The 23,985-nt window shown below is 52.4% G+C and overlaps 2 protein-coding genes across 3 annotated transcripts; both read right to left on the reverse strand.

The window, feature by feature from the left end:
* Positions 1-2,630: 2,630 nt before the first annotated feature.
* On the reverse strand, positions 2,631-14,529 carry GDAP1L1 (ganglioside induced differentiation associated protein 1 like 1). Its single transcript, XM_068207591.1, has 6 exons — positions 14,294-14,529; positions 11,772-11,964; positions 8,335-8,508; positions 6,252-6,349; positions 6,009-6,123; positions 2,631-3,160 (listed from the first exon to the last, which is right to left on the reverse strand). Exons 1-6 carry the CDS (start codon positions 14,471-14,473, stop codon positions 2,817-2,819), a joined length of 1,104 nt encoding a protein of 367 aa, XP_068063692.1. The 5' UTR covers positions 14,474-14,529; the 3' UTR covers positions 2,631-2,816.
* Positions 14,530-18,641: 4,112 nt separating this feature from the next.
* Positions 18,642-23,787, reverse strand: LOC137484053 (oxidative stress-responsive serine-rich protein 1-like). 2 transcript variants are annotated; one of them, XM_068207595.1, is made up of 4 exons: positions 23,763-23,787; positions 22,648-22,768; positions 20,904-21,014; positions 18,642-20,280 (listed from the first exon to the last, which is right to left on the reverse strand). In XM_068207595.1, the coding sequence occupies exons 2-4, from the start codon at positions 22,722-22,724 to the stop codon at positions 19,596-19,598; spliced, it is 873 nt and encodes a 290-aa protein (XP_068063696.1). In that variant the 5' UTR covers positions 22,725-22,768; positions 23,763-23,787; the 3' UTR covers positions 18,642-19,595. The 2 variants fall into 2 exon arrangements, with proteins under 2 accessions (XP_068063696.1, XP_068063697.1); XM_068207596.1 differs by lacking the exon at positions 23,763-23,787 and adding an exon at positions 23,533-23,551.
* Between the last annotated feature and the right edge of the window lie 198 nt (positions 23,788-23,985).

Genomic DNA, 23,985 nt, shown 5'->3' on the forward strand with positions numbered 1-23,985 from the left:
AGAACATGCCCTGGGCAGCAAACAGGCTGGTGCCTGGCTCATGGCCAAGTCGTGCAGTGGGGTCCCCTTTGCAGTGGAACTGGAGCAGGAAAAGTCTGATCAGGATGAGATCAGTCAGAGCAAGAGCAACTTTTTATGATGACAGCCTGTAATCACCCCAGGGCTGCTTGTATCCGGGGCTAACCCGGATTGATCTGACATTGGTTCCAGGGATCTCACACATCAATCCAGCTTCTGCCTGCCACAGTCATTGTCTTTTATCACTCTCGCCAATTGCTTTTCCCTGGAGCAAAGTCCTGGTACTTTTTCATTACCAGGACAGGAAAACAAGGCTTAGTGACAGGGAGTGGTGCCATTTTTTTTTTTTTTTTTTAATTTTTTTTATTTTGGTCCAGAACAAAGGCATATTATTGACTATTTCTAGCTGAAAACCTCTAAAAATCCATCTCTACAGCATCGGTGGCTTCTCAGCAGCCCACACTGCAACACTGGTGACAGCTCCTGTCCATGTCTTGTTCCAGCTGCTGGATCTGCCTGGCTTCCTCGTAACAGCTGCATTTTAACAGTGTGCTCCAAACAAAATACACACCTATTTTCTCCAGTGTTTAGAGATACGATTTTCTCTATGACTTTAAATTTATTCTGTGGTTTAAAATACAAGAATAAATAAAATTAAGGAACAAAGTAACCAGCAGCAGTCTTGTGAAGCAGCTTCCTTTGCATCTTTCTTGGACTGAAATCCTAAGAATGGGGGAAGTATTTGTTCTCCATACCTCCGGGTTTCCTGGCCTTGTAACCCATTAATATTCCTTTCTACACCTGGTGTGTGCATTTCATCAGCTTTTGGAGATCACCAGGGAATGTGCATGTAGGACCACAAACAAAGGGAAAAGGATGAAATCCTGGCAAGGGTTTTATGTTGGTGTACCTTTATAAATCTTTCTGGGGGGGTTATCACCATATTGACTGGTTTGACTAGATTGATTGAAGAGAGGATGACCCCTAGTTCATCTTCTTACACCTTTCAGATTCAGCAAAAGGGAGGAGCTCAGGGCACCCTCCTGCCTCCCTGTTCAAAATAAGGAAAATACAACTATTTCTTCTGAAGTCACTGACTCCACAAAGCAAATACTGAATGTCTTTGGCAGAATGTGTGTCTGCAAGGTTTCACTCGGCAGCCTTAGCTGCAGGAGCCAGGGGGGTTTGGGTTCTCACACACCAATTTTAAGTGTGGCCCCATCCACGGGGGGGTAACAGGGATAACACAGAGCCCCGGCAGCTATGCAGCCTGTTGTATTCCAGAAGCCTGTCAGACCAGCCTTATGACAAGCACCATATAAATGTGTGCATTGTGCACTCTCAATGTGCTCACCCCCTTTAATTCCTGCTAATATTCCCAATTCTGTGGCTGCCAGGTTGTATCAAAAGGTCCTGGGAAAGCTTGCTGCTTTCAAATGCATAAAGATAACCTTTGAATCAGAGGCAAATGCAATTCCTGCTATTTCAGCCACACTTGGCATTCGTTCCCAAGCCCCGAGATGCAGCACAGCTCCCAGGGATCACTGGAGTGCCTGGAAAGCCAGCAGGCTGAGCGCTGACAGAAATTAGTGATTGGAAGAGAAATACATATGATTTCCATGGAAATTTTATACCAGTGCAGTACATGAGGCAAAGCACAATCCACCTGCACATCCCACTGCCCTCGGGCATGCCTTGCACTGGGACCAGAAGGATGGGGAACACATTTAGAGATGCCAAGCCATTACTCCTCCCATATGGTTTATTGAGGATCTCAGTTTCCAAAGCATGAGTAGCAGTGAGGCCTGTTATTCTTTCCAGCATGCAAAAGGCACAAGAAAGTCATCAATGTGATTCTGTGCAAAGTGTCCCTAAGAAAACACACAGCGAGGAAATGACAGAAAAGAGCCCCCAATGGAAGAAAGCCAATGCGCCTTCAGGAAAGTGCTGAAAAGTTCTGAAAATGGTTGTACTTTTTGAGTCCAAATATGCTCAGTTGGTGAAAGATGCTTTGCAAATCCGTGAAAGAAAACTCAGGAGACAGAGCCAAAAGGCTTAAAACAATAATCTCCTTCATGTGCCAGAATTCAGGATGAAAGTCAAAATGATTTATCTCAAGAAAAAAGTGCGGCAGTTAAAGACAGACATTAAATTCTTTAAAAAAAAGCCCACCAAAACCAGACGTAGAAAGTGGATACATTCTAAGAGCAGCTCAATAAAAAATATTCCTTTTAATGAAAATAATTTTTAAAATGGATACTTGAAGAACAGAAATCCACCTTGACTGTGTCCAGCTACTGCACCCTGCTCTCAGGAAAGCTTCTGAGCACGACAACACAACGCCTTCTAGAAGAAGAAAATCCCCACTACCTGCATGTGTGAAATGTGGCCAGTGAACAACTTGGAAACACAAACGCACAGGACCAAGTATCCAAGTCCCAGTAGTCAACTTGGGTGTCGGGAAGCCTCCTGGGATTCTGTCTGTCCCACTGGAGCTGGCTGGTGCTGGAGGCAGTGCCACTTCCCGGTGGGCACGGCTGAGGCCATGAACCCTTGAGCCTCTCGCTGGAGTTGAATACCTAAACCTAAAAAAGGCATTTACAAGTTGACACTTTTGTTGTTGTTGTTGTTGTTGTCTTATTTCCTTGCAGTATAGGTTTCTACTTCTAGACTATGGAATGTTACATTAAACAATATAATTATTCATTACCTTGCTTCAAATTTCATTACAGTTACTGAGGCTTCATCATAATTTCACACAGCACAGAGACACCAAACTAAACACCAAGCAGTCAGCACTAGATGTATTTTTTCTTTAAGTACCAATAAGCAAAATATCCCATTCCCCCCAGAGATCCCATCAGGAAGGAGGCTCCAAGGAAGGAGGGAGGTTTCCGCTTGACCAGCCTGAAGGCATTGGGTACCACTGCAGAGAGGAGCGTGGTGTGGATGTCTCCCAAAACTTTCCTGAAGGCGAAGCGTTTCTGTATCCTGTCAAAGAAGGACTGTAGGTTAGGTCTGCTGCCATCTTCCCAGTATTTCTTAGAGAGTCCCAGAAACTTGAGGCGGTGCAGGGTGGCTCCTAACAAGACATCGGCCAAAGTAAAGACGCATCCGCAGAGCCAAAGTTCACACTTCTGCCCTGGAGAGAGAAGAGACAGAGCAAAGGTAAGAATGCCTTTGGTGAGCACCTAAAATCTTGCTCAAAAGGTCCACATAGGCAGGAGCATTTGTAGATCTGGGGTGTTTTTTCCCAGCTCTTTGATGGGCCAGGAGCTCAGAGCCCATCTTCCAGGTTACATGATGGAGAGTATGGGGCTGCCAAAAGCTGGGAATATGAGATGATGATTTATAGCCTGTGTGAATATACAAATTTCTGGCTGCAAAGCAGATCTGCTGCCTCTCCCTCAAGTCAAGAGCAGCAGGAAATGGCATCCTCCTGTACCCAGGAGGTCCCTGGAAAAGAGCCCTTTGCCCCCGTTAAAGGAAGATGCCGTGCAGTGACCCCTTCTGCTGTGCCAGTGCAGAGAGAGCAGCAGTGTCTGCCCTTGGCTGCACCAGGAGCTGTTTCAGGAGTGTCACGTCAACTTGGCCTATTTTAGGGATGTGAGAAATCCTCAGGAATCAAAACCATTTGCTGGAAGGCCTGGCTGCTCTCCCTTGTGTGCTGCTGGGGAGGTTCTGCCTTTGTTCTCTCTCCTGTACCAGGGACCCTGCTCCAGGACACCAAAACTGGCAGCACCTCTGTGGCCAGAGACAGGTTTTTGGGGAGACAGAGCTCAGTGTGAATGCAGGACATGAAGAAAGACACTGAAGGGTTAAGAGCCCCTGATAATGGGTGATCCCAGAAATAACCCCACTAGAGAGACATCCAAAATTAAACCCAGCTGCTGTTAGGCTGGAAAAAGAGTTTCAGGCCAGGATATTGTTAAGCACTCCCTCAGTGCCCTTTCAATACCGAGGAGCTGGGATGGAGCTGAGGGAGATGAAAGAAGGTGCAGGTAAAGAACATCAGAAGGCACACAAAAATCCACCCTCAGTCAGCTTTGCTCCAGTTTCCTGATTCTGGAGCTCTTCATTGTCCTGTGGCTATTATAACAGGAAAGAGAAGAGAGGCTCCAGTGTAGCACCCCAGGGCAGGCACTGCTGCCGCAGGGCTGCCTGCAGGACCAGGCTGGGGCAATTATGGGTAATTAGCAACCCTCATTTGGAGCTGCTTGGCAGCCTGCCTAATCCTGCTGGAGGCACTGCCCAAGTGGACAGATTGTCTGTGCCTAATTAATCAATAAATATTTTCAGTGACTAATAACTTGTGGGGGTGCTGCAGCCAGAGCTCCTTGGGTGTGGTGGGGACCTTGTGGGTGCTTCTGCTCAGCGGTGAGGGGAGCAGGGCTGGGGCAGCTGCCTCACTCCAGACACTGCTGCAGGTGAAGGAGAAAGCACATGTGAGGATGGTGACTTCGGGAGAGAGCTGTGATCCAGCTGTCTCTCCTGGCTCTGGGCTTGCACCTCTGCTGAGGTCTGGAGCCCGATGTGGCTGCTGCAGCCCCTTGCACCCTTGCCCAGCACCGAGTGGGGTAGAAGCACAGGCAAAGGCAACTCTTCCCTTTGCATCCACAGCAGCCCCAGCTGGGATCAGCCTGTCCCAGCTGAACGGGGGGCCTGTGGCAGGGGTCTCCTGGTGCTCCTGCAGCACCTCCCACCCTCCTCCCGCCTGCACCGCCAGCAGCCTGGGCTGCGTGGGAGTGGAGCTGCTGCACTGCAGCTCCTGGGAAGTTGCCAAAGTGGTGATCATGCCCACTGCTGAGATCCTCACCAGGCCATGGGCACCATGTGGGAGTTTGGGGTTCTCGAGCAGAGGGCAGGAGCGGCACAAAAGGACTGAAGGCATTGGAGCACCTGGGTGCTGGCAACAGCAGCAGCAATCCCTCTGCTCCAGGCACCTGTGATGTCCTCCAGGCACCTCATTAAGCTGAATTCTGCTGTCCTAGCCCTCACACTGGTTAATGAGGGTGTTTGAGGAAACTGGGGCAAGGCAGGATGCCACTGTGAGCACACCAGGGCTCCTGGTAAATCCCCAGCCCGATGCCCTGCAGGGTCTGCCCTTGGCACCTCCGAGGGCCCTCCAGCGTGGCCCTGAGAGTGACGCACGGCTCCCCAGGGCCGAGGCTGCCCCCGAGGGCAGGGGCAGCTTTGGGACCATCCCATTAACTGTGTCTGGGCTCTGCTCTGCACCTGGCACCGTGGTGCTGGCAGCCCTCCCGGGGCCGGGGTTCTGAGCCCTGCCAGCAGTGAGGAAGAGAAGAGGAAGGACGGCGTCATCCAGGGGTGATGGCAGGACAAGCGCTGCCCAGATGTGCCCAGGCACCCCTGACTGCCAGGGCTGCTCTCGGCAGGCTCCCAGCGCCGTGTGTTTGCTGTCAGGGATGGCTGGTGTCCCTCTCTCCCACCTGCTGGCATGTGACGCAAGTTTTATAAAGGCTCTCCCCTCCAGGGCCCCTCAGATTCCTGGGTTTCCCTGCCCGTGCTCCTCTGGGATGTGCCACAGCCTGGTGATGTGAGGGCTTGGCTGTGGCACGTGTCCCCATCTCTGCACTTTCAGCAGCCAGTGCTCCTCGTGGTGCAAGTGCCTGGGGCTGGCCTGTTCCTTCCTAAACCAGACAGAGCAACAGTCACTGTCAGTCCCTTGCTGGGGTAGAGGGCACCTGCCATCACCCTGTGATGACTTTGGGGCTCCCAAAGAGCACCCATGAGGACAGGGGTCCTGCTATTCCCTGTCCAGGGGTGCAGGGGTGGTTTGCCAGAGGTTGGTAAGACCATGGCTGCAACAACATCAGTGTACCAAAAACCAGGAGAGCTCAGAGGCAGCCCCAGACCCACCAGTGGTTGCTCCATGGGAGATGTTCATCAGGTGCAAAGCTTTGGGCTGTTTCTGGTGTTGCACCTCAGCCTCACGTGGAAAAGCCCCATAAACACAGCCCAGTGCCTACCTTGGTACTCCAATTTCCTTTTCTCCAGCTCAGCCTCAATCTGGTCGAGCACCATCCCAAGTTCTCCAAGGATCTTCTTCAAGTAGTTCACATTATCGTGCTCCAGGATCTTGGCCTGGGTGAAGAGCAGAGTTAGAATGTGGAATAAATGGATGCAGGGACACAAAGCATCAGGTGCCCATGGCAGGTCTGTGGGTCATGTTCCCCCAGCACCAGGGATGTGTGTGGCTTTGACCCACTCACCATGAGCTTCTTCTGCTTGGAGAGGTAAGGCTCAGATAGCTGTGGCTCCTCTTCATGGTCCAGCTTCATCAGATCTGTGGTGGCGTTAGCTAAATGTCCTAGGGGGGACAGACAGAGAGGCTGGGATGACCAGTGTCTGACAGCAAATCACCTCATCCTGCAGCTAAAATATTGCTGTAGCACCAAGAAAAAACATCCCAGAGAGCTAAAATGGGCCAAATTCATGGCTTGCTGCTGATATGCTTCCACGTCTGAGGCCGTGTGGCTCCATCAGCTGTCCCTGCACACAGGGATCTCACAGGGCAGTGCTGGATCTCAGGTATGGCCAATCCCCCTCCTTGTGGTGAGTCCCAGCCTGGGAGTTTCAGCTCTTCATTTCCCCGGCTGGATTCATACTAGAGCTGCTGGAAGTTCTGTCTGTTGCTTGCTGTTTCAAGGACAGCCCTGGGCTCCTGCAGCTCCATCCCCAGCAGGCTGAACCTTTGGGAGGTCCAAGCTGGCTGCCCACACTCGGGTGTACACTCGGAGCAGTGGGGCAGGGAGGGGCACAGGGGGAGTGCTCCCTCCTGGCTGAAGCTGTCCCTCCCTGGCTTGGTGTTTGAGGCTGCAGTTCCATGATGTGGGGCCCATCATGAGCATGGAGAGATGCTCACCCTTCTGCCTCTCTGGGCATAGGGAGGATGGGAAGGGCTTTGTGCAAAGGAGCTAAAGGAGGGAAAGGAGCAGTGAGAGGAAGAAAGGAATCCTAGAGGCAGAGTAACACCTAAAGGACAGCATAAATTACCCAAAGTTGGGCTAATGTCTTCCTGCCAGGGACCATCTGTCTCTCCCTCCTTGTTCCCTCCAACAAGGGAGGCCTTGGCTCTGCCAGTGTGCTGATGCAAGAGGTGCCAGGGCTGGCTGGGGTGGAAGCCAGCAGCAGGCTGTGCACTGCTATAAAATGCTGAAATTCCCTGTTTTCTGCCGTGAGCTTGTGCTTGTTAAGGCTGCCAACCAGCTCTCCTGGGGCTGCAACTCAGATGGAGATCTGGATATCATCCTGATTTCCTTCCCCTTGGGAGAGCCTGGAACCTCGGTTCACCCTCTCCGTGGGACACAACGACATCGATTCCCCTCAACACGCACTGCAACAGGGCAGCTGAGCCATTGCCTGAGTGCAGAAGATGAGCTGGGGAGGAAGGACACCATCAGCCCATGGACCTGCTCGTACCCCTCCCTTGGGAGGTGGCTTGGGAAAAATGCCACCAGTGCTGAGGTTTGGACAAGGAGGTGTGTTCAGAGCCCTCGGCAGAGTGCTGGGGAGGTGATGTGAGACAGATGGGGGCTGAAGCCATCACAGCAGCACCCTTTGGGGAAGGGCTGGGCTCTGGCCTACGTCAGCCCAAGGTCCGGGGGTGGAGGTGACACTTGGTGACATGGGGAAAGCTACCTGTGATGGGTGTCAGCAGAGGCAGGGCAGACCACAAGCTACACCTCAGGAACTGCCTATTTCTCTCTGTGCACAAGTGCATCCCACTTCAGCAGGGCCATCTGGGACCCAGGACACCAAACGGATGGGGGTGGGAACACTGTTTTCTATGGGCTCAGCTTGGGGCCAGAGCCTAAAAGAAGGGAGAGACCTGGGACATGCCAATACCCTCCTGAGAAGGTCACTTTTCTGGCGAGGAATTCTCTCCAGGAGCAATCCCTGCCATTGAGTTATATTAAGCATCGTCAATGTTTCATGAGCACTTGAAGGTCAGGTACACAGACTTATGCCGATTCATCCACAGCCTGCAACTCAGTCTGGCTGCTCTCTCCTGCCTTTGCCCTTAGAGTTACTGGAGGGAAAGGGGCAAATTCCTGTGCCCCAGAAAGAGCTGAGGAGAAGTGTGCACGGCCCATGGGAGCCTGGACACCCCCTGAGTTAGGAAGTCTCTCTAGGATGCCTGCAATTCCCAGATCAGCTGTGCTTTGCCATTTCCCAGCTCTGCCCCGTCCTTTGGCAGAAAGGGGAGATGAACAGGGGCACGGTGGCTGGCTGGGCTGTGGAGCCTAAAGGAGCTGGGGAGCCCCGGGCAGCCCCGCTGGAAAGGCGACTTACTGCGGATCTCAGTGGTGGCGTACTTTGGGATCATGGAGTCGGTGGTGAGCTCGGGGTGCAGGATGCAGCCGTGCGTGTAGGCGTCCATGGGCAGCGAGTCCAGCAGCTCCCGGTACTGCAGCACCCGCGAGTGCAGCAGGCTGCCCGGCTCGGGGATCAGCTGCGGCACGTTCTCTGCAGGGCCAAGGCACAGGTGTTAGCGGCACCTGGGAGGGCTCAAGCGCTCCTTAGCGGCTCCTTAGCCTGCTCCGGACAGCAGGGTGCAATCCTGCTGAGACAGCGGGGCTGGCTGAGGCAGAGCTTCCACTCAAACCTGTCACGCTCTGCCCCCCGCCCTCCCTGCTGCCCATCCCGGCCAGGAGTGCAGCCAGCCCATGCCCCGAGATGGGCAAACCCACGGGATCACAGGGGAGTGTAAGGATGTCATTACCCAGCCCCACAGCCCTCACGTTCCCTGGGGTCAGTGCAGCTAGCCCTGAGTCTCCACACTCTAATTTCACATCTCTTAAAATGGGAGAAAAATCTTCCTGGTCTGCAGAAAAGAGCTAAAAGTTGGGGATCTGAGTTTAGGATGAGTTACATATTCTTTACCCCAGTGGCAGTGAGGTACCTCATGCTCTTGGGCTTCCTTGAAAATCCCAAAAATGGGCAATCGGAGTAGATGACCAAAGAAGCCCAGTGTATCTTCCCTTCATGCTCAGCTGGTGTCTCAGGTGCAGGAACATCCCTTGCCCTGGCTGGCTCTGCTCCTCCCTGCCTTGTTGGGTTTATTCACTTTCCATGGATGGTGGTTTGCATCGTGCCTTTTATTAACTGTCAGCTCAAAATACATGGCAGGTGACACCAGAAGAAGCAAAACCTTGCTCTTGTCTCCCCCAAGATTTTTAACTCTCCCAGTTTTTTAAGGGATCATTAATGTTTATAGTGTCTGCAGAAAGCAGTTCACAGGCAGTGAGTAAATCCACCACCGGGACTCTGTTGCCCACATCCTGTCTGCAGCACCGGGCTCTCCGTGTGCTGGTGCCCCCACCTGAGCTGGGTCACGCTGGCAGAAGGACTTTGGCAGATGTGAGCAGGGCAGCCCCTTGTTTCAGAGCCTGAAGTGACAGCTGTGCTCTGCCCAGCCCTGCTGCTGGTGGCAGGAGCTGGGCTGCAGGCAAAGCAGCCTGGCAGGGATCTGGCCTTGCCATTATCGTGCCTGCTGGTGCCCATGGCTGGATGAGAACCATGCAAATTTTGGTACCTCCTGTCCTGGAAATCTCCTCATGGCTCTGACCCAGACTGTCCCTGCTGGAAGGCTCCACAGAGTTGTTCCCAGTGATAGGCATCAGTGTCACTGTCCCCTGAGCAAAGGAGGTTTTGGTGGCTCCTCCCTGCCATGGGCTGCTCGCTGCCTGCACTGCCTGGGCTCCAGCTCTCCAAGTGGGGATTTTCCACCCGAGAAAAGCGGCCAGATGAGTGAAACAATAACTGGCCTATAGCTTGTGTGCTCCTTCCAAAGGGCTTCTGGCCAGCACCTGATGGGCTGGGGTTGAGGCTGGGAACAGCACAACCAGAGGGACTGCTCCATCCCGCAGGAAGATGGAGCAACCACAATGAAATAGCGGCGTGCTGGCCACCAGCCCACGTTGTTCAGCACGTTCCAGGGAGGTTTTTCTCTGGGAAGGCCTGACTTGCCTTTACATGCCACAGCAACCTGCACATAGGGGCTGCTGATGCACTCTGGCTGCGCAAGGGGGTGCAGACCTTGGAGGACACTCTTGCCTGGAAGAAATATTGCCCTGATCTGTGGTTTCTGGGCATTGCTGGGCAGTGTCCTAGGGAGAAGCATCCTCAAATGTGGCTTATTGGCACTATTCACTGCTATTTTGGGGGGAAGGAAAACATTTCTCCACACACTACCCTTTATTGATAGCTGGCCCACAGTGTGTGTAAGCAGCTGATAAAGGCCATGCCCTTAGCCCAGGGGAAAACATAGCTCAGTAAAAATACCTTGTAAAGGCCTTTCCAAACTGTACACATTTCTGCAAGGTGGCTGATTCCCCCTCAGATCAGCACTGCCACATCCTGGTAATGTTTTTGGCAGCTGCACTGCTGAGTGATAGGATGGAGCAGAGCATGGAGCAGGGAGGGATGCTCTGGGCCTTCTTTCCTGGAGCTTCCCCTCTCTGTTTCCCAGCAAAAAGGTAAGAAACTGCTCCTGGCTGGAAAATCTCAACGACAGGAGTTTCCCAGCACTCGGACAGCTCTGTGTCCCCCTCCTGCTGGGGACAGCCTGTTGTCACATATGTCAGACCACCTGCCCTTCTCAAAGACCAAGAGAAGTGGTGCAGGGTCTGACACCCCCTGATGTCCCTTGGTGCTGGGGCTGCTGCCAGGCAGGAAAGCAGCTGCCATTCCCTAGGACGTGCTGCTGGTGCGGGATTCTCCTGATGGACCCGTCCCTGCTGCCCCACTGGGGAGCGAGCTGCGTGCCTCCGCGGAGCAGCAGCACAGTGGCGGGGCCGGGAGAGGACAGCAGCTGAGCTGGCAAGGCACCCTTGCTTCGGGAGCTATTTTGAGATGTTTTTGATGTCTCTGTTGCAAGGGGATGGATGCTGGGGCAAACATCCTGATGGCAAAGCCTGAGATCCCTGCTCAGCTTTGAAGCCTGCCTGGTGGGTGTCCCAGCCCAGCAGCCCCCAGGACTGGGGGAATGAGGGTGAAGGGGTGTGAGATGCCAGGGAGAGGCTGCTCACCACAGCTGCTGAGCAAAGCTGACTGAGCTCTGTCTCAGCATCCCAGTGTGCTGGGCTCAGCAGGCCTGCAGCCCTGCTCCGAGGGAATATGAGCTTCCCTCTCCTGGCTGTCCCTTCCTCTGGGTTTGTGTCACATCATCCTCCCATGGTCCTCAGCACCGCTGGCTGGTTTTGACTTTAAAGAGGCTGTTTTCTCCGAGGCACAGCAGCAGCAGGGACAGCAGGGTCCCCTGCCCATGGAATGGCCCAGGAATCCTGGAGGAAGCAGGGAGAGGAGCAGCAGCAAACAGCTTACACCCACGTTCTCTCAGCAGAGGCCCTTTATGCAATTACCCAGGGACAAAGCACAGATGTGCCTAAAGTCAGAAGTGTTCCCATGGGCTGTGCCCCAGAGGGGACTCTGGTGAAATGCCACCACGCACCATGGGGACCGAGAGAAATTATCTGTTTTGGAAGCATGACTTCCAGGATAGAAAAAGGGGGACTTAGCTACCACACTCCTCAGAGCCCTCCAGCAGTGGGTTTCTGCTGGAAATTCTTCAATTTCATGGGAAAACATAAAAGTCTGGGGAGGGCTGGTGGCTTGCTGATCTTCTGGGGTGAAGATGAAACTTTAAAGGAAAAAAGTGGATTCGTTTAGCAAACAGAATGCGGACTAGACACGAATTTCCTCTGAGGCACAGCCCAGCCTTGCATTACCTCCCGTGAAGTTCTTCTCCATGTAGTCGATGATCTGGTTGTAGTCGCTGATGATGTTGTCCCTGTGGATGATGACGGGCACCTCCTCACCCAGGTTGAGCCGCATGAACCAGGGCTCCTTGTGCTCCATCAGGGGCATGCTGACGTCCCGCTCCTCGCAGGGCAGCCCCTTCTCTGCGATCACCAGCCGCACCTGGGGCAAGAAGCCAGGGAGAAAGGGCTCAGCCCCACGCACCGAGCTGGTCTCCAGTCCCCCCCACCCCATTACACCCCCAGACCCTTCCCTAAAACTTAAACACAGTAACACGCCAGGGTGCTTGCCCTGCAAGAAGCCAAGCAGCTGTTGCCATGGGACAGCTGCAAAATCCAGGCAGCCACAAAAGAATTTCTTTTCCTGGCAAAGAGGGGATACCCAAACCCATCCTGTATTCTCAGAATCATGGACCATCCTCCCTGGTCCTGGTGGCCTGTGTGACAGGCAGAGGAGCCGGAGGGCTGAGAGCCAATCCCTCAGCAGTGGGTGGAGGGAGGCAGGAGCTGTCCAGCTGGGGGAGTGATGCTGCTGTGGATCCCAGAATGTCCCAACACATACCTGAGGAAGAAAAGGATGAGCAAGAGGAGGAAGCAAGGCTGCAGCAATGTTATGCCTTACATGTGCACCCAGTGAGTGCTGCTGTCTGGCTGAAGGAGACCTGGATGCTGACTCAGGTATGTCCCGCCCTCAGGACTGGACTCTGCCTTTACCAGGTGAAGGCTCTGTTCGGTGGGACGTTCCAGGCAGCCCCTGTGACCCTGCACAGCATTCCTCCTCTTCCTCCATGCTGATATTAGCTTGAGGGCATCACCCAGCACCTTCACACCTCTTGTGTCAAACCTGCTGCCTCCCCCTTCCCCTTCCCCTGCCCTCCTCCAGCCCTGGGCCTGCCAGCAGCACTGCGGGGATGACACCCACGCATCTCAGGGGTGGGAAAGGTGAGTCCAGCCTTGCAGAGGGGCAGGAGGAGGCAGGAGTGAGGCTGGATATGGGACACCATCACCATTCTCACCCCAATTGCCAGCCCCCAGGGCAGATCCTGCTGCTCTGCTCTGTCCCTGAGGCGGTGTTGAATATGCACTCAGGGATGGCATTTTAGGCTTCTGGGTTATAAAACCTGACTATTATGAACTAAGTATGTCAAACACGAAAAAAAAAAAAAACCCACGGGGGATGTGAGAAAGCCATGATTTGCAGAACCACTGAATGAGGCAAAAGTACTTGTTTTCATCCAACTAGCAGCAGCTAAAAATACAATTTAACATATATAAGCGTTTCTGTGAGTACTTCAGAGTTCTCGGGGAATTAGTCATTAATTATTCACAGGACCGGCAGGTTAATTTTTTCCTTTAAAGTCAAACAAGAGAAAGCCTGGGTTCCTCAACTGCATTTCACTCCTGGCCTTTTCCTCCCAGCTGATAAATAAACCTCAGCCAGTACCACCTGGGGTATCCAGCCCCAAGCTCCCTGTGCTGCTTTCAGGAGCTGGAGGCCTGGCAGGAGGCAGCTGCTGGGCAAGAGGCAGCCCGGGGTCCCAGGGTACCCCGGTGCCTGAGGGCGCGGGGACCCCCTGCCAGCACCCCAAAGGGGGATCCCAGACTGGGGTGACAAAACATTCCTGGGGAATTCCGCGGGGAGCCGGGCACGAGCATCCCCCGCCAGTGCGGATCCCGAGCCCGTCAGTCCCGTGCTGCCGACGGCGGCAGGGCCGACCATGTGCAGCCACCCTGCTGCATTGGGCATCCTCCCTCCTTTGTGTCGGCTCGCAGGAACGGGCACCTCTGCCCCGGCCTGCCCGCCGGGCTGTGGAGCTCGGGGAGGCCCTGGCACCGGGGAGCTTGGTGTTCCACCCCTCCCAACAGCCCATGCTCCGTACGGTGTTAATGGCTTAGGAATGATGGGGGGTTTGGGGCCGGGGGAGAAGGCTGGTTTTGCTACACAGCTGCCGTGCTGCGAAATGAGCATTTACTATTGTCTGGAAAACGGGATTTCTTGCTGGGGCAACCCGGGAATAGAATTTCCAGGGCACTGCTGCAGTGTGAGGGGTGAATCATCGCTGCGTGCTGGGGTCCGGGATCCTCTCCTGGGCACCAGCCTGGCTCGGGGCTGCCTCTCCTCCCGCAGCAGCAGGGTGGTCCCGGGCCCGGCTCTGCCTTTGTCTGCGCTCCCGGCCACGCCAGTGTGGGGCTGGCAGCGAGCACAAAAGCACCAAGGCGGCTCCCGGTGCAAGCAAAGATACCAAAGCAAAGGCAGGATTTGGCTGAGCACCCCCCATCCTCGTCCTCATGCCATCCCCATCCCCTCCCCGGGCAGATGCTGTTCAAAGGTACAAAGATCTGCCTGGCCGCACGTTGCTGCCCCGGTCAGACACGGGGCTGAGCCCCTCGCTGTCCCCCGAGTGCATCCATCCATCCTCCCGAGGCAAAGGGATGCGCTGGGACCTGGAGGTGATTCTCGCCCGAGAGCCCGGCCGAGCGATTTTCTTTACCTTTTGTGAGCTGAAAGACTGGGTCCAGTGGTACAAAACCAATCTGTCCTGGGATTTGAGAGCCGGGTCTGTCGGGTCGTGATTTTCCTCCCCCTCCGTGGATTTCCCCGCGTTGTTCTCCAGCGCCGAGATGGGCCACCAGCTGCAGTTGGTGGGAGTAACATTATTGGGAGTCGCCATGACAGCGAGCGAGCGAGCGGGAGAGGGACGGGGAGCGAGCGGCGCTAGCCCAGCATCACATGGGCTCCTGCCAGCCCATCGCTCCGGGCAGCTCCAGCTCCCCGGCCGGGGTGGGCAGCGCGGGGTCACAGCACAGGCTGGTGGCGGCGGCGCCGGGGCTGCGCCTGGGCTCGCAGCCCGTCCCCGCTCGTGGCGGGGCTCCCACGGAAACGTGCAGGCATCGCTTCAAGAGAGGAGTCAGCAGCGGAGGCTCCTGCCTGCCAGCTCGGCAATCCGGGGCAGCTCCAACCCCTGCGGCTTCCTAAGAACATTTTTCAGCAGAGATTAGGATTTTTTTTTTTTTTTTTTGACTGCTTTAGGTATGGTGGATGTGTAATAAATAGCCACGGTGATGGACACTGGTTTTAAAATGCCTAGAAGGTATAGTGTCTGCCTTGCAACCTTCATGGAAAGAAGCAGCAATGGCTCTTTAAAGGTATTCCATTATTTTAGGAGTGCACAAATTAATTTCTGCCTATTGGGTGTTATGTAGCCCATACAGGGGCAGAGCCCAGAAGCCTTTGGTGTGTACCAGAGCCCGGGGTGCCTGCCCAAACTGGACAAAGCACAGCTGGGCATCACTTCCAGAATTAGCAAGGTGTGTCACAATTCCAAACTGGCTGGGAGACTCGGGAGCATTGGGGCTTCTGGAGCTGCTGCTGCTCCCCAGGCCCTATAAGCATCACAGAGGTTTGCAGCACAGGCGTGTAGGCAGCTGTATGCAGTGACCTGGACATCTGGACTTATGCTTTATGACACTTGGCTTTGTCATGCTCCATCTCCAGCAATCTGGGAGCCTGGAGATAATTTCCCACCCTTGGAACTACTGCCAGTGCCAGGGGATAAAGCCAGTCCAGTCAGGGGTGTTGTAGGGGCAGGTTCTGGTGAGGATGGGGGACAGGCCCTGCGGGCACAGGGAGCCAGCTTGTGTCTCAGGGCTGTGTGAGAGCTCTCACTGTGAGCTGGTGAGGATAGAAACAGGAAGGTTTGGAAGAGCTGGTTCAAGTGGGGAAACTGAGGCATGCTTCACCCAGGAGCACTGGGAGGGAGCAGGGCCAAACTGGTAACCAGCTGCATAAATGTAGTGCAAGGAGCAGTTTTCTAGGGACTGGGAGATGAAAGGAATTATTTGGTTGTTGTGATGTTCTGCTCCTCAGGGTGTGCAGGAAGGTGACGAGAGGGGTGAAGCTGGGAAGTGCTGTGCTCTGCCCTGGCTCCTCCCTGTTCTCTCCCCCTCATAGGCAACTGCCCCCAATAACAACCTCTCTCCCCAGACCAGGTCTTCCCAAGTCCCTGAACTGATCACCTACAGGGACAGGCTCTTGCTTGGCCTCTGCTTTGGGGCTGCAAAAAAGAGGGAAAAGTGAGCTTTGAAGAGCTGGCACCCCATGTAGCACCATCCTGCCCTCTGCTGCACAGCCTCCCCTCGTTGCAGGCGTCTTTGGGGGCTCCTTGCACTGGAAGGGGACACGGTGGGTGTAGAAAAGGCAGGGAGCAGGTTGGCCAGGCAGCAGCTGTTCTCCCTGGATCGCTGTCCAGAAGGCCCCATCTAGTGGTACAGTTTGTGATGAATTAGTGCTGCGCCGTGGGGAGTAAACCATGACAGGTTGCTGCATCCCTCTGGGTCCTGCCGGTACGCGGTGCCTCTGTAGGAGCCTACTTATTTAGCTGGGTTTTGGCTTGCTAAACTGAGCAAGGCTTGAAGGGCACGAGGGGTGCCAGCCCCCTTCAGGGGTGCCCTGACCTTGTGTGACCTTGAGATCATCCCCAGCTCTTCAGCACAGCCTCCCTGACTGCCGGGGGGTCGGCGCGGGGCTGCCCCATGGGATGCTCGGCACTGGCAGAGCCCTGGCAGAAGGGGCCGTCGGAGCAGGATTGTGGCTGCTGGCAGTTTGGGAGTACTGAATCCGGGGGAGGGTCTCATCTCAGAGCTGATGCAAAGGTTACAGAGATGAGAGAACTGGAGGATGGAGTTGGTCACGGGACTTAGCAGGAACAGAAGACCCCTCCCTGTTTTAGAAGGAGAGGGTGGAAAACAGGCTCTAGAAACGGCTCCATTGATTTTTTTTTTTCCCCAGTGGCCTGATTCAGTATCTGCCAATGTAAAGCTCAGCTCAGATTTGATTTGGCTTCTGAAAGACAAGAAAGAAATGTAATTGATCCAGGGTGCCCTTCTGCTTCCTGCTTTGGTTTAACTCGTCCTGAAACTAGAGGGACAAGGACTTGTGCCACTGGAAAACACCCAGGCTGGGTCTGCTGAGATAGGAAGTAGAGAGTTGGAATTTGATTAAAGTCCTGGGAGCACTGCAAGTCCACTTGTGCTTTCTCAGAATATTTCAGACATATTCTGTAGATTGGGAACAGATCCTAGAGCACCCACACAGAGAAAAAATCCCCCAGGCTTGTTGGGGCAGGTACAGCAGCAGATGGGAGCAATAGGGCTGCATTCAGCACTGTTTGTACCAGGGCATCTCTACTCATCAATCAGGCTAAAGGTGCTGTGCAGGCATTCCCAGAGAAAATGCAGTTTTCCAATAAATCCTGAGGTTTCAGGCAGGGAGTAAAAATAAGTCACTGCATTCTCAAAGTGATATGGATGAGCTGAATCAAGAAGGTTTTGATGGAAACCATAAGTTTGGGCCTCTCTTAGGGCCCATCATTCACCCCCAGGGGTTGCTCTCTGCTGTGCAAATGTCACCAGCAATGTTCCAGTACATTTGCTGCAAACCTTACAATTGCAGTCAAGAACCAAAATATCTGCCCTTGCTCTGCCACAGGCAGCACTAGATGTGCTTAAACACTAGCAAAAACAGGGGTTCGGGAAGGAAACAAAATGACTGAGTTACTGGTTTTTTTTGCCCTTTTCCTTCCTCCTTCACTAGCAGTTACTCCAGTCCTCCACAGGACACAATGGAGGTGTGCCCTCAGAACCTGCTCTCAGGCTTTCCCTCCAACCTGGTGTTCTGGCAACCTAAATTCACTTCTTATCCCTCAGTTTCAGGGTATATCTTGGACCAATTTAACTTCCAAGATTTCCCCAGTTCCTCTGTCTCCCTGGACACAGCAGGTCTGTGGCACATTGTCCTGCTCCACAACTGAAAACGTGCCTTTCCAACGCTGTCCATCATATCGGGTTTATGTAATACCAGTCCAGACACCTCTCGGGGTTCTGCACACTCTATTAAAGAGCAGCACAGCAGAAACTGCCCCAAGGTGACCTTGACCAGGCTGCCACTCCACAATTCTACAGAAGGGCCTTGCTGTGCCCCTTCATTAGGCTCCAGGTGCAGAGAGGAGTGGGGACAACTAATACCAGGCTTAAACAACCATTTTTGTGCAAGCGGAAGAGCTGTGCCTCAGCTTCACACACATGGACCCTGGATCAGTGCTCGCCAAGAGGCAGGGAAACAACCCTCTGTCTAGCAACAATTCCCATGGTGTTAAAGAGGGCACAGAACCAAAACATGAAAATAGGAGCAGATACCCTTTGCTGAAGCAGAAACACCCTCTGAAAAATAGCAGCAGCAAAGATAGCTGGTACTAAATATTTATGTTTACAAGCACAGTACATATGATACCAGATTTTCTGTAGGGAGAAAGAAGGGAAAGTGGAAAAACCTGAAGCGTGTGTGGGTATTGCAGGATAGAGCTGGAAGAGGGAGGTGGCATGAGAAAATGTAGATTATCAGTTATGTTTGAGTAAGAGCAAATACTGCATGCTAAATATACACATGAAACTTAAGAGCAAAATGAGTTTTAGTTGTATTCTTATGTTTTTTGATTTATTTGGGTTTTAAATCTCAGCTTCCTGGACTTGTAAATTTTAGGAATGGTGAGAAGAAAATCTACAGTGATTATCGTCTAGAATGTCTGAGCCTTCTCCAGCACAGAATACAAGGCCAACTATCAACATCTGCTTTTAATCTATTTTTACACAACTGCTTGTGACTCCTTGGCTTGCTGACCACTCATTTTTCAGCATGTAAGTAAAAATTACAGTACTTTACTCAGACACGGTTGTTGAGGATGTACAGCTGACACTGAAACCAGAGTTTTGTTAGGTTTTTTAAAACTGAAAAGGTCTTGAGGGAAGATGAATATGTGCCAAATTATTCAGACTTTAAATTGCTGGGTTTTGACAAACATTTATTAATGCAAGTCTCAGCAAAAGAATTTTTTATTGCAGTATTTTCAACCAGCAGGAATGTCATAGCTCTACAGCACAAAGCCAGGATGATACACACGTCTTGTTCACCCCCTTTCCACACCACTTTGTGTATCAGATGTGCTCAGAAACATCCTGTATAGATGGTTCCACCCTCTCCTCTTCTGAGAACGCACAGCCCAAAAAACCTGGTAGCCTGCTTCACTCCCCCTAAATTATTCCACCTGTAAAGCACAAATAACAAAATATATTTTTACTTCTAAGAGCTTCACTTATCTGCAGAAAAATAGAACTGCTTAAGAGTGAGCGAGTTAGATTAAGGAAGGGTCCAAGTACACACCCACACGTTCTGGACCTCCCAAAAAAATTGTAAGGAAGAAGCATTCACAACTTGATCCAACTAAAAAAGGAGCCAGCCAGTGTTCAAGGAAAGGAGATTCATCCTATCCAAAATGCTGAATGCCTTCTCATCCTTCTCTCTAGAGCAGGATAAAGAGGATGGAGCTGTAGCTGTGAAATTTTTCTCTAATTACAGAGATACATTAAGAATGAACATTCCAAACACGTCAAAATATCAGAAAAAAACTAAAGGTTTTTTTGGTTTTGTTTGGTTTTTTTTTTTTTCCAAAACATAGTGAAAACAGCATACAGAGCTTCAATATCCACAGCACAAACCAAAAACCAAACAGAGCTCATTTCATCTAGAGTGCTTTTGTTAAGGTATTCAGAGACTTTAGTGCATTCTTTTTAGAACTAAGCTCAGAAACTATATTTAATTTTTCATTTTATTAGAAAACTAAACTGTATGAGGCAAAGAAACATTTAATCAAACACACAACAGTGAAAACATGGCACTGACAAGGCAATTAGCCCAACCATTGTATCAAACTCTGCTTCAGGATTCTCCACTGCTTACAGTCAAGTATACATCATCTCTGCCATGTGAGACATTTTCTTGGGAATATATAAGTAGTATTCCATGTATCCCGAAAGATCTTCAATAGTCACGTCATCCACAAAGGCTCGAGCTTGCTCAGAACAAGACCTGGGAGAGCTTGCTGAGGCTGTCCCAGAGGGAGATCTGTTCTGGAGGGAGTGGGCATGGACTCCCAGGACTGCCTTCTCGCACTCGGACAGGACGCTCCGCAGGCCGGAGAAGGAGTACACCTCCATGGTGCGCCACTGCTTGCACTGGCACTTCCTGTCCCTACAAGGGCACTGCCTGCCATTGCTAAGCATGGATAAGGACTGGAAATCTGAGGTTTGCTTAGAACACAAGCTGTTCTCAAAGGATGAGCAGAGAGCAGGGCAATTCTCCTCCAGCTTCTGCAAAGGCTCTTCGGCGGTGAAAGCTTCCAACGGTTCAGTTCTGTCGTTACTGGCCTCAAGGTGAGAATCCTGCCCGTCCTTCGTACCATGTTCTGCTGGGACAAAAACATCTGAGCTGATGACACCCTTCGAAGTGTCTGCCTGGGGTTTGTGTTTCAGCTGGCTGTTGGCTTTCATGTTGCAATAGGTGAACTTGGGAGGGTGCAGAACCGGAGACTTGGAGCGCCGGCGCCGCGGGACCCTCGCCGATCCTCGGGAAGGTTTCCTCACACACCTGCAGGGTTCAACAGGTGAGCAAGTGGGTAACTCCAGAATCTACACAACAGCTCAGTAAGCTCTAAAATGTGATTAAAAACATTTTACAAGATTATTTTTCTGCTTGGAAATACCAGACGACTGGACACTTACAATCTCTGACACAAACCGCAGAGGACTCTGAAGAAATTCGGGTTTCCCCAAAGTAAAAATTCATACAAGGAACCCTTATCCAAGGTGCTTCCCCCCAAGTCTTCTGCCTTAAGCAGATGATACTCTGTCATCCCAAACTGAACTGTAGTGCAGAACCTGGGTCAGTTGGAGGTGCTGGCAGAGTCACACTGAATATCCAGGTACTTCAAAAGCAATAGAAGAACCCAAGAGTGAGGTGAGAGGGGGTTGCAAAGGTTTAAGACTTGCAGAAAAGTACTACTGATAATATCAACAGAAAAGAAAGTTTTGGGAACCGTCTCTAAGAGAAGATGCAATATTGTTTTTAAAGACTTTGATGAAATCAAAGAACAACATATCAGTTATGGAAACATTTTGGGATAGAAAGGAAAGATATCAGGTATCTTGAAGCAACTAATTAACAATTCACACTGAAAGCAGCCTGCAACTGTTCAATGTGTCATGTTTTACCCATGCCATGCTTCCTTGGAGCTGAAAGTCTGCTGCTTGGCTCCATCCATGGCTGCTCTTGTCGTTGTTCTGAGAATCGTCCCGTCACCCACGGACAGAGCTGCAATACATCTGGGTAAAATAGGAAATGCCACATCACAGAAATGCCTGAACATACGGCTCCAGAGGCCCACATTCAGCCTATGTGCTTTGGATGCTCAGCTAAGTCCATCAAATTTGCTGCACTGACTCCCTCTGTAGTCAGTGGGTAGAAACAGGGCCTTAGAGAGATTTATACAACCCCTCTTACTATACTGGCCTCATCAAGTGGCTAAAGATAGGCGAGATGAAATGAAAGGCAGCCAAAATGCCCAGAGGTTGATGTCATGCCCTGTTTGTACTACAATGACACATTAAAGGAATGTAAACTCAGGTTCCAACCGTTCTAGTCAGACAATAGTCATTAAAGATAGCCTCCTACTCCTCTGAAATGCAAAGTCAGGCACCTGGAGCAGCAGGCTGAGGGGGAGTCAGTGGAGAAGTGGAGGATGCACAACAGGCAAGGACAGATTGCTGATTTATTAAATTTTTGAGATAAGCATGGAATGAAAAAAGCATCTGACCCTCGAGGTCTAGATGACAAACATAAACGCCTTAGCACATGAATCTGTATTTTTAGTTATGGTGGCTGCAGGTGCAAGTTGGAACACAGGAAATTATAAGAAATGAGGCTGAAATTCTAGCAAAGAGCCCAAATACTCTGCCCAAAGTTGATCTTAACGGATTAGTCACAAGATTTGAGCTGTTCACAACACATGCCTGAAAAACAAGATCTTTTCATGCCTAAGATGTCATCAGGAATCAACCAGAAGCCCACACAGTCTGCCAGTGGTACTACATCAAAAGTGTTATGATTAATAACCAGAGTTCCTTGACAGAGAACAGCTATTTTTTTCCACAGTGCTACGAAGACCTCCTGAAGTAGAGGGAAGGAGTAGCAAAGCAAAATATATTTCCACATGCAGGGGAAGGCCTGAATTCACAGTGTTGATGGTGGTGGGAATGAATTCACAATGTAACACTGTCGAAACAAAACTTCCTCTTGTGTTTGTAAATTCCCAAAAGACTTCAAATGAACTGCCTCAGAGTGTTAGACTGCATAATTTTATCAGCTCTTACACTACATATTATCAGCACACCCAGTATCTTACTGAGTAAGTTTTTATTGTAAGAATGTCTGCAGACATTTTACTCCACAAAATCCCCTGAAATCAGAAATGCTCAGAGCTCATATTTAGCCTTACTCTTCCCAGTGAGACTGGGCACCCCAGCACACTCTGAGGTGTTGGTGCTGCTGTCCAGATGCCTTCCAAGCAAAATTTTGTGCACTAAATAAAGGCTTATAATGTGGCTGCAGACACCAGTGTCTAGAGGGACAGACAAAAAAATTCTGTATCACACCAGGTGACTACAGCTGCGACAGTTAAAAGTGGGCTCACTGCTTTAGGTGAGTCTTTTCATGCTTCCATGCAGTTACTGGGTGATCAGTTGGATATTAGTCAAAATTACTCTGTAATAAAGTACTGCTTTGCATATTAGACAGTTATAATGACTGTATTTCATCCGAAGCGATGCAGTTCAGAGAGAGCAAAGAACCTTTCACCAAATTACTTTTTCTTTTTGAAATGTAAAATAATAGAAAAAAAAATACAAACATGTAATAAGAACCTGACAAATTACTTTGCCTTTTTTGTTGCTCACTTACCCTGCTGCATCCACTCTCAGCTTTTTGAATGCTGTTTGTAGACTCTCCTCCTCTTCATCTTTAGCTTCCAAGTCCATCGATGTGCTCTCAGTGGGTAACCAACTGTGCCATAAGGAATAAACTGAAACACAGACACTGGGATTTGATACTGAGGTCTGAACACGGGTGCCCTGTACAAAACCGACTGACAGTGCGATGGGTGCGCATTCTTCTGTGGGCAGCGTCACTGCCTTCCGACCAGACCCACCCTGGCCTTTTCACTGTGAACTCCAAAGTCTGAGTTCTTCAGAACAAGCACAGCCTGTGTCAAAAATACCAAAGTGTCTTTTTATCAATGGGTGAATACAGATCCTGGGAACCTGCCTAACTGTGAGCTGTGAGCATGGCACCTGCAGCAAAGGTTCAGAAGGGTTTCAGGAGCCACAGGACGGTTTAGGTTGGCAGGGATCCCTGGAGGTGCCGCTCTCTTGCTCAGGCAGGGCCATCCCACACGGGTTTCCCAGGACGATGTCCAGGTAGCCTTTGAATAACCCCAAGAAGGAAGACTCCAGAGCCTCGCTGGACAGCGCGTGCTCAGCCACCCTCAGAGAAAAGCGCTCAGACAGCGTTTCAGTGTGTGCCCACGGCCTCTGGGCCGGTGCCCAGGCACCAGCGAGCAAAGCCGGACTCTCCCCTGTGAGCCCCCCCTTCAGGTATTTCCCACCGTGCTCAGATCCCTCCCGAGCCCTTTCTCACCGGCAGCAGCGCGGGGGCGGCCGGGCACTGCCCGGCGTGACACCCCCGCTGGCACGGGCGCGGGGCCGGGACCGGGGCCAGGCCCGCGCTGCCCGCGCCCGCCGGAGGCTCCACGGCCGCGGCCGCCCAGCGCCGGCCCCGCTCCGCCACCCGCCCCGGGACCTCCCCTCGCCGCCCCGCCGGGAAGACCCGCGGCGGCCCCTCCGCTGCCCCGGGCTGCCCTCCGCTGCCCCGGGCTGCCGTCCGCTGCCCCGGGCTGCCCTCCGCTGCCCCGGGCTGCCCTCCGCTGCCCCGGGCTGCTCTCCGCTGCCCCGGGCTGCCCTCCGCTGCCCCGGGCTGCCGTCCGGCCGCGCAGGCCCGGCCGCGGGGCCGCCACTCACTCACCGCCGCCTGCCCGGGGCGCGCAGCACAACAGGACGTGACGTCACCGCCCGCGGGGGCGCGCCCCGGCCCCGCCCGCCCCGCCGGGCGCGCGTGCGCGAGCGGCGGCGGTTCCGGGAGGCGGCGGGCCCGGCCCGCGGAGCGCGGTGAGTGCCGCTCCCGTCCCTGCGTCCGTCCTCCTCCTTATCCCGTCCTCCTCCTTATCCCTCCGCGTCCTCAGCC

Source organism: Anomalospiza imberbis, chromosome 17 (genome assembly GCF_031753505.1).
Source record: "Anomalospiza imberbis isolate Cuckoo-Finch-1a 21T00152 chromosome 17, ASM3175350v1, whole genome shotgun sequence".
In the NCBI taxonomy this organism is placed as follows: Eukaryota; Metazoa; Chordata; class Aves; order Passeriformes; family Viduidae; genus Anomalospiza; species Anomalospiza imberbis.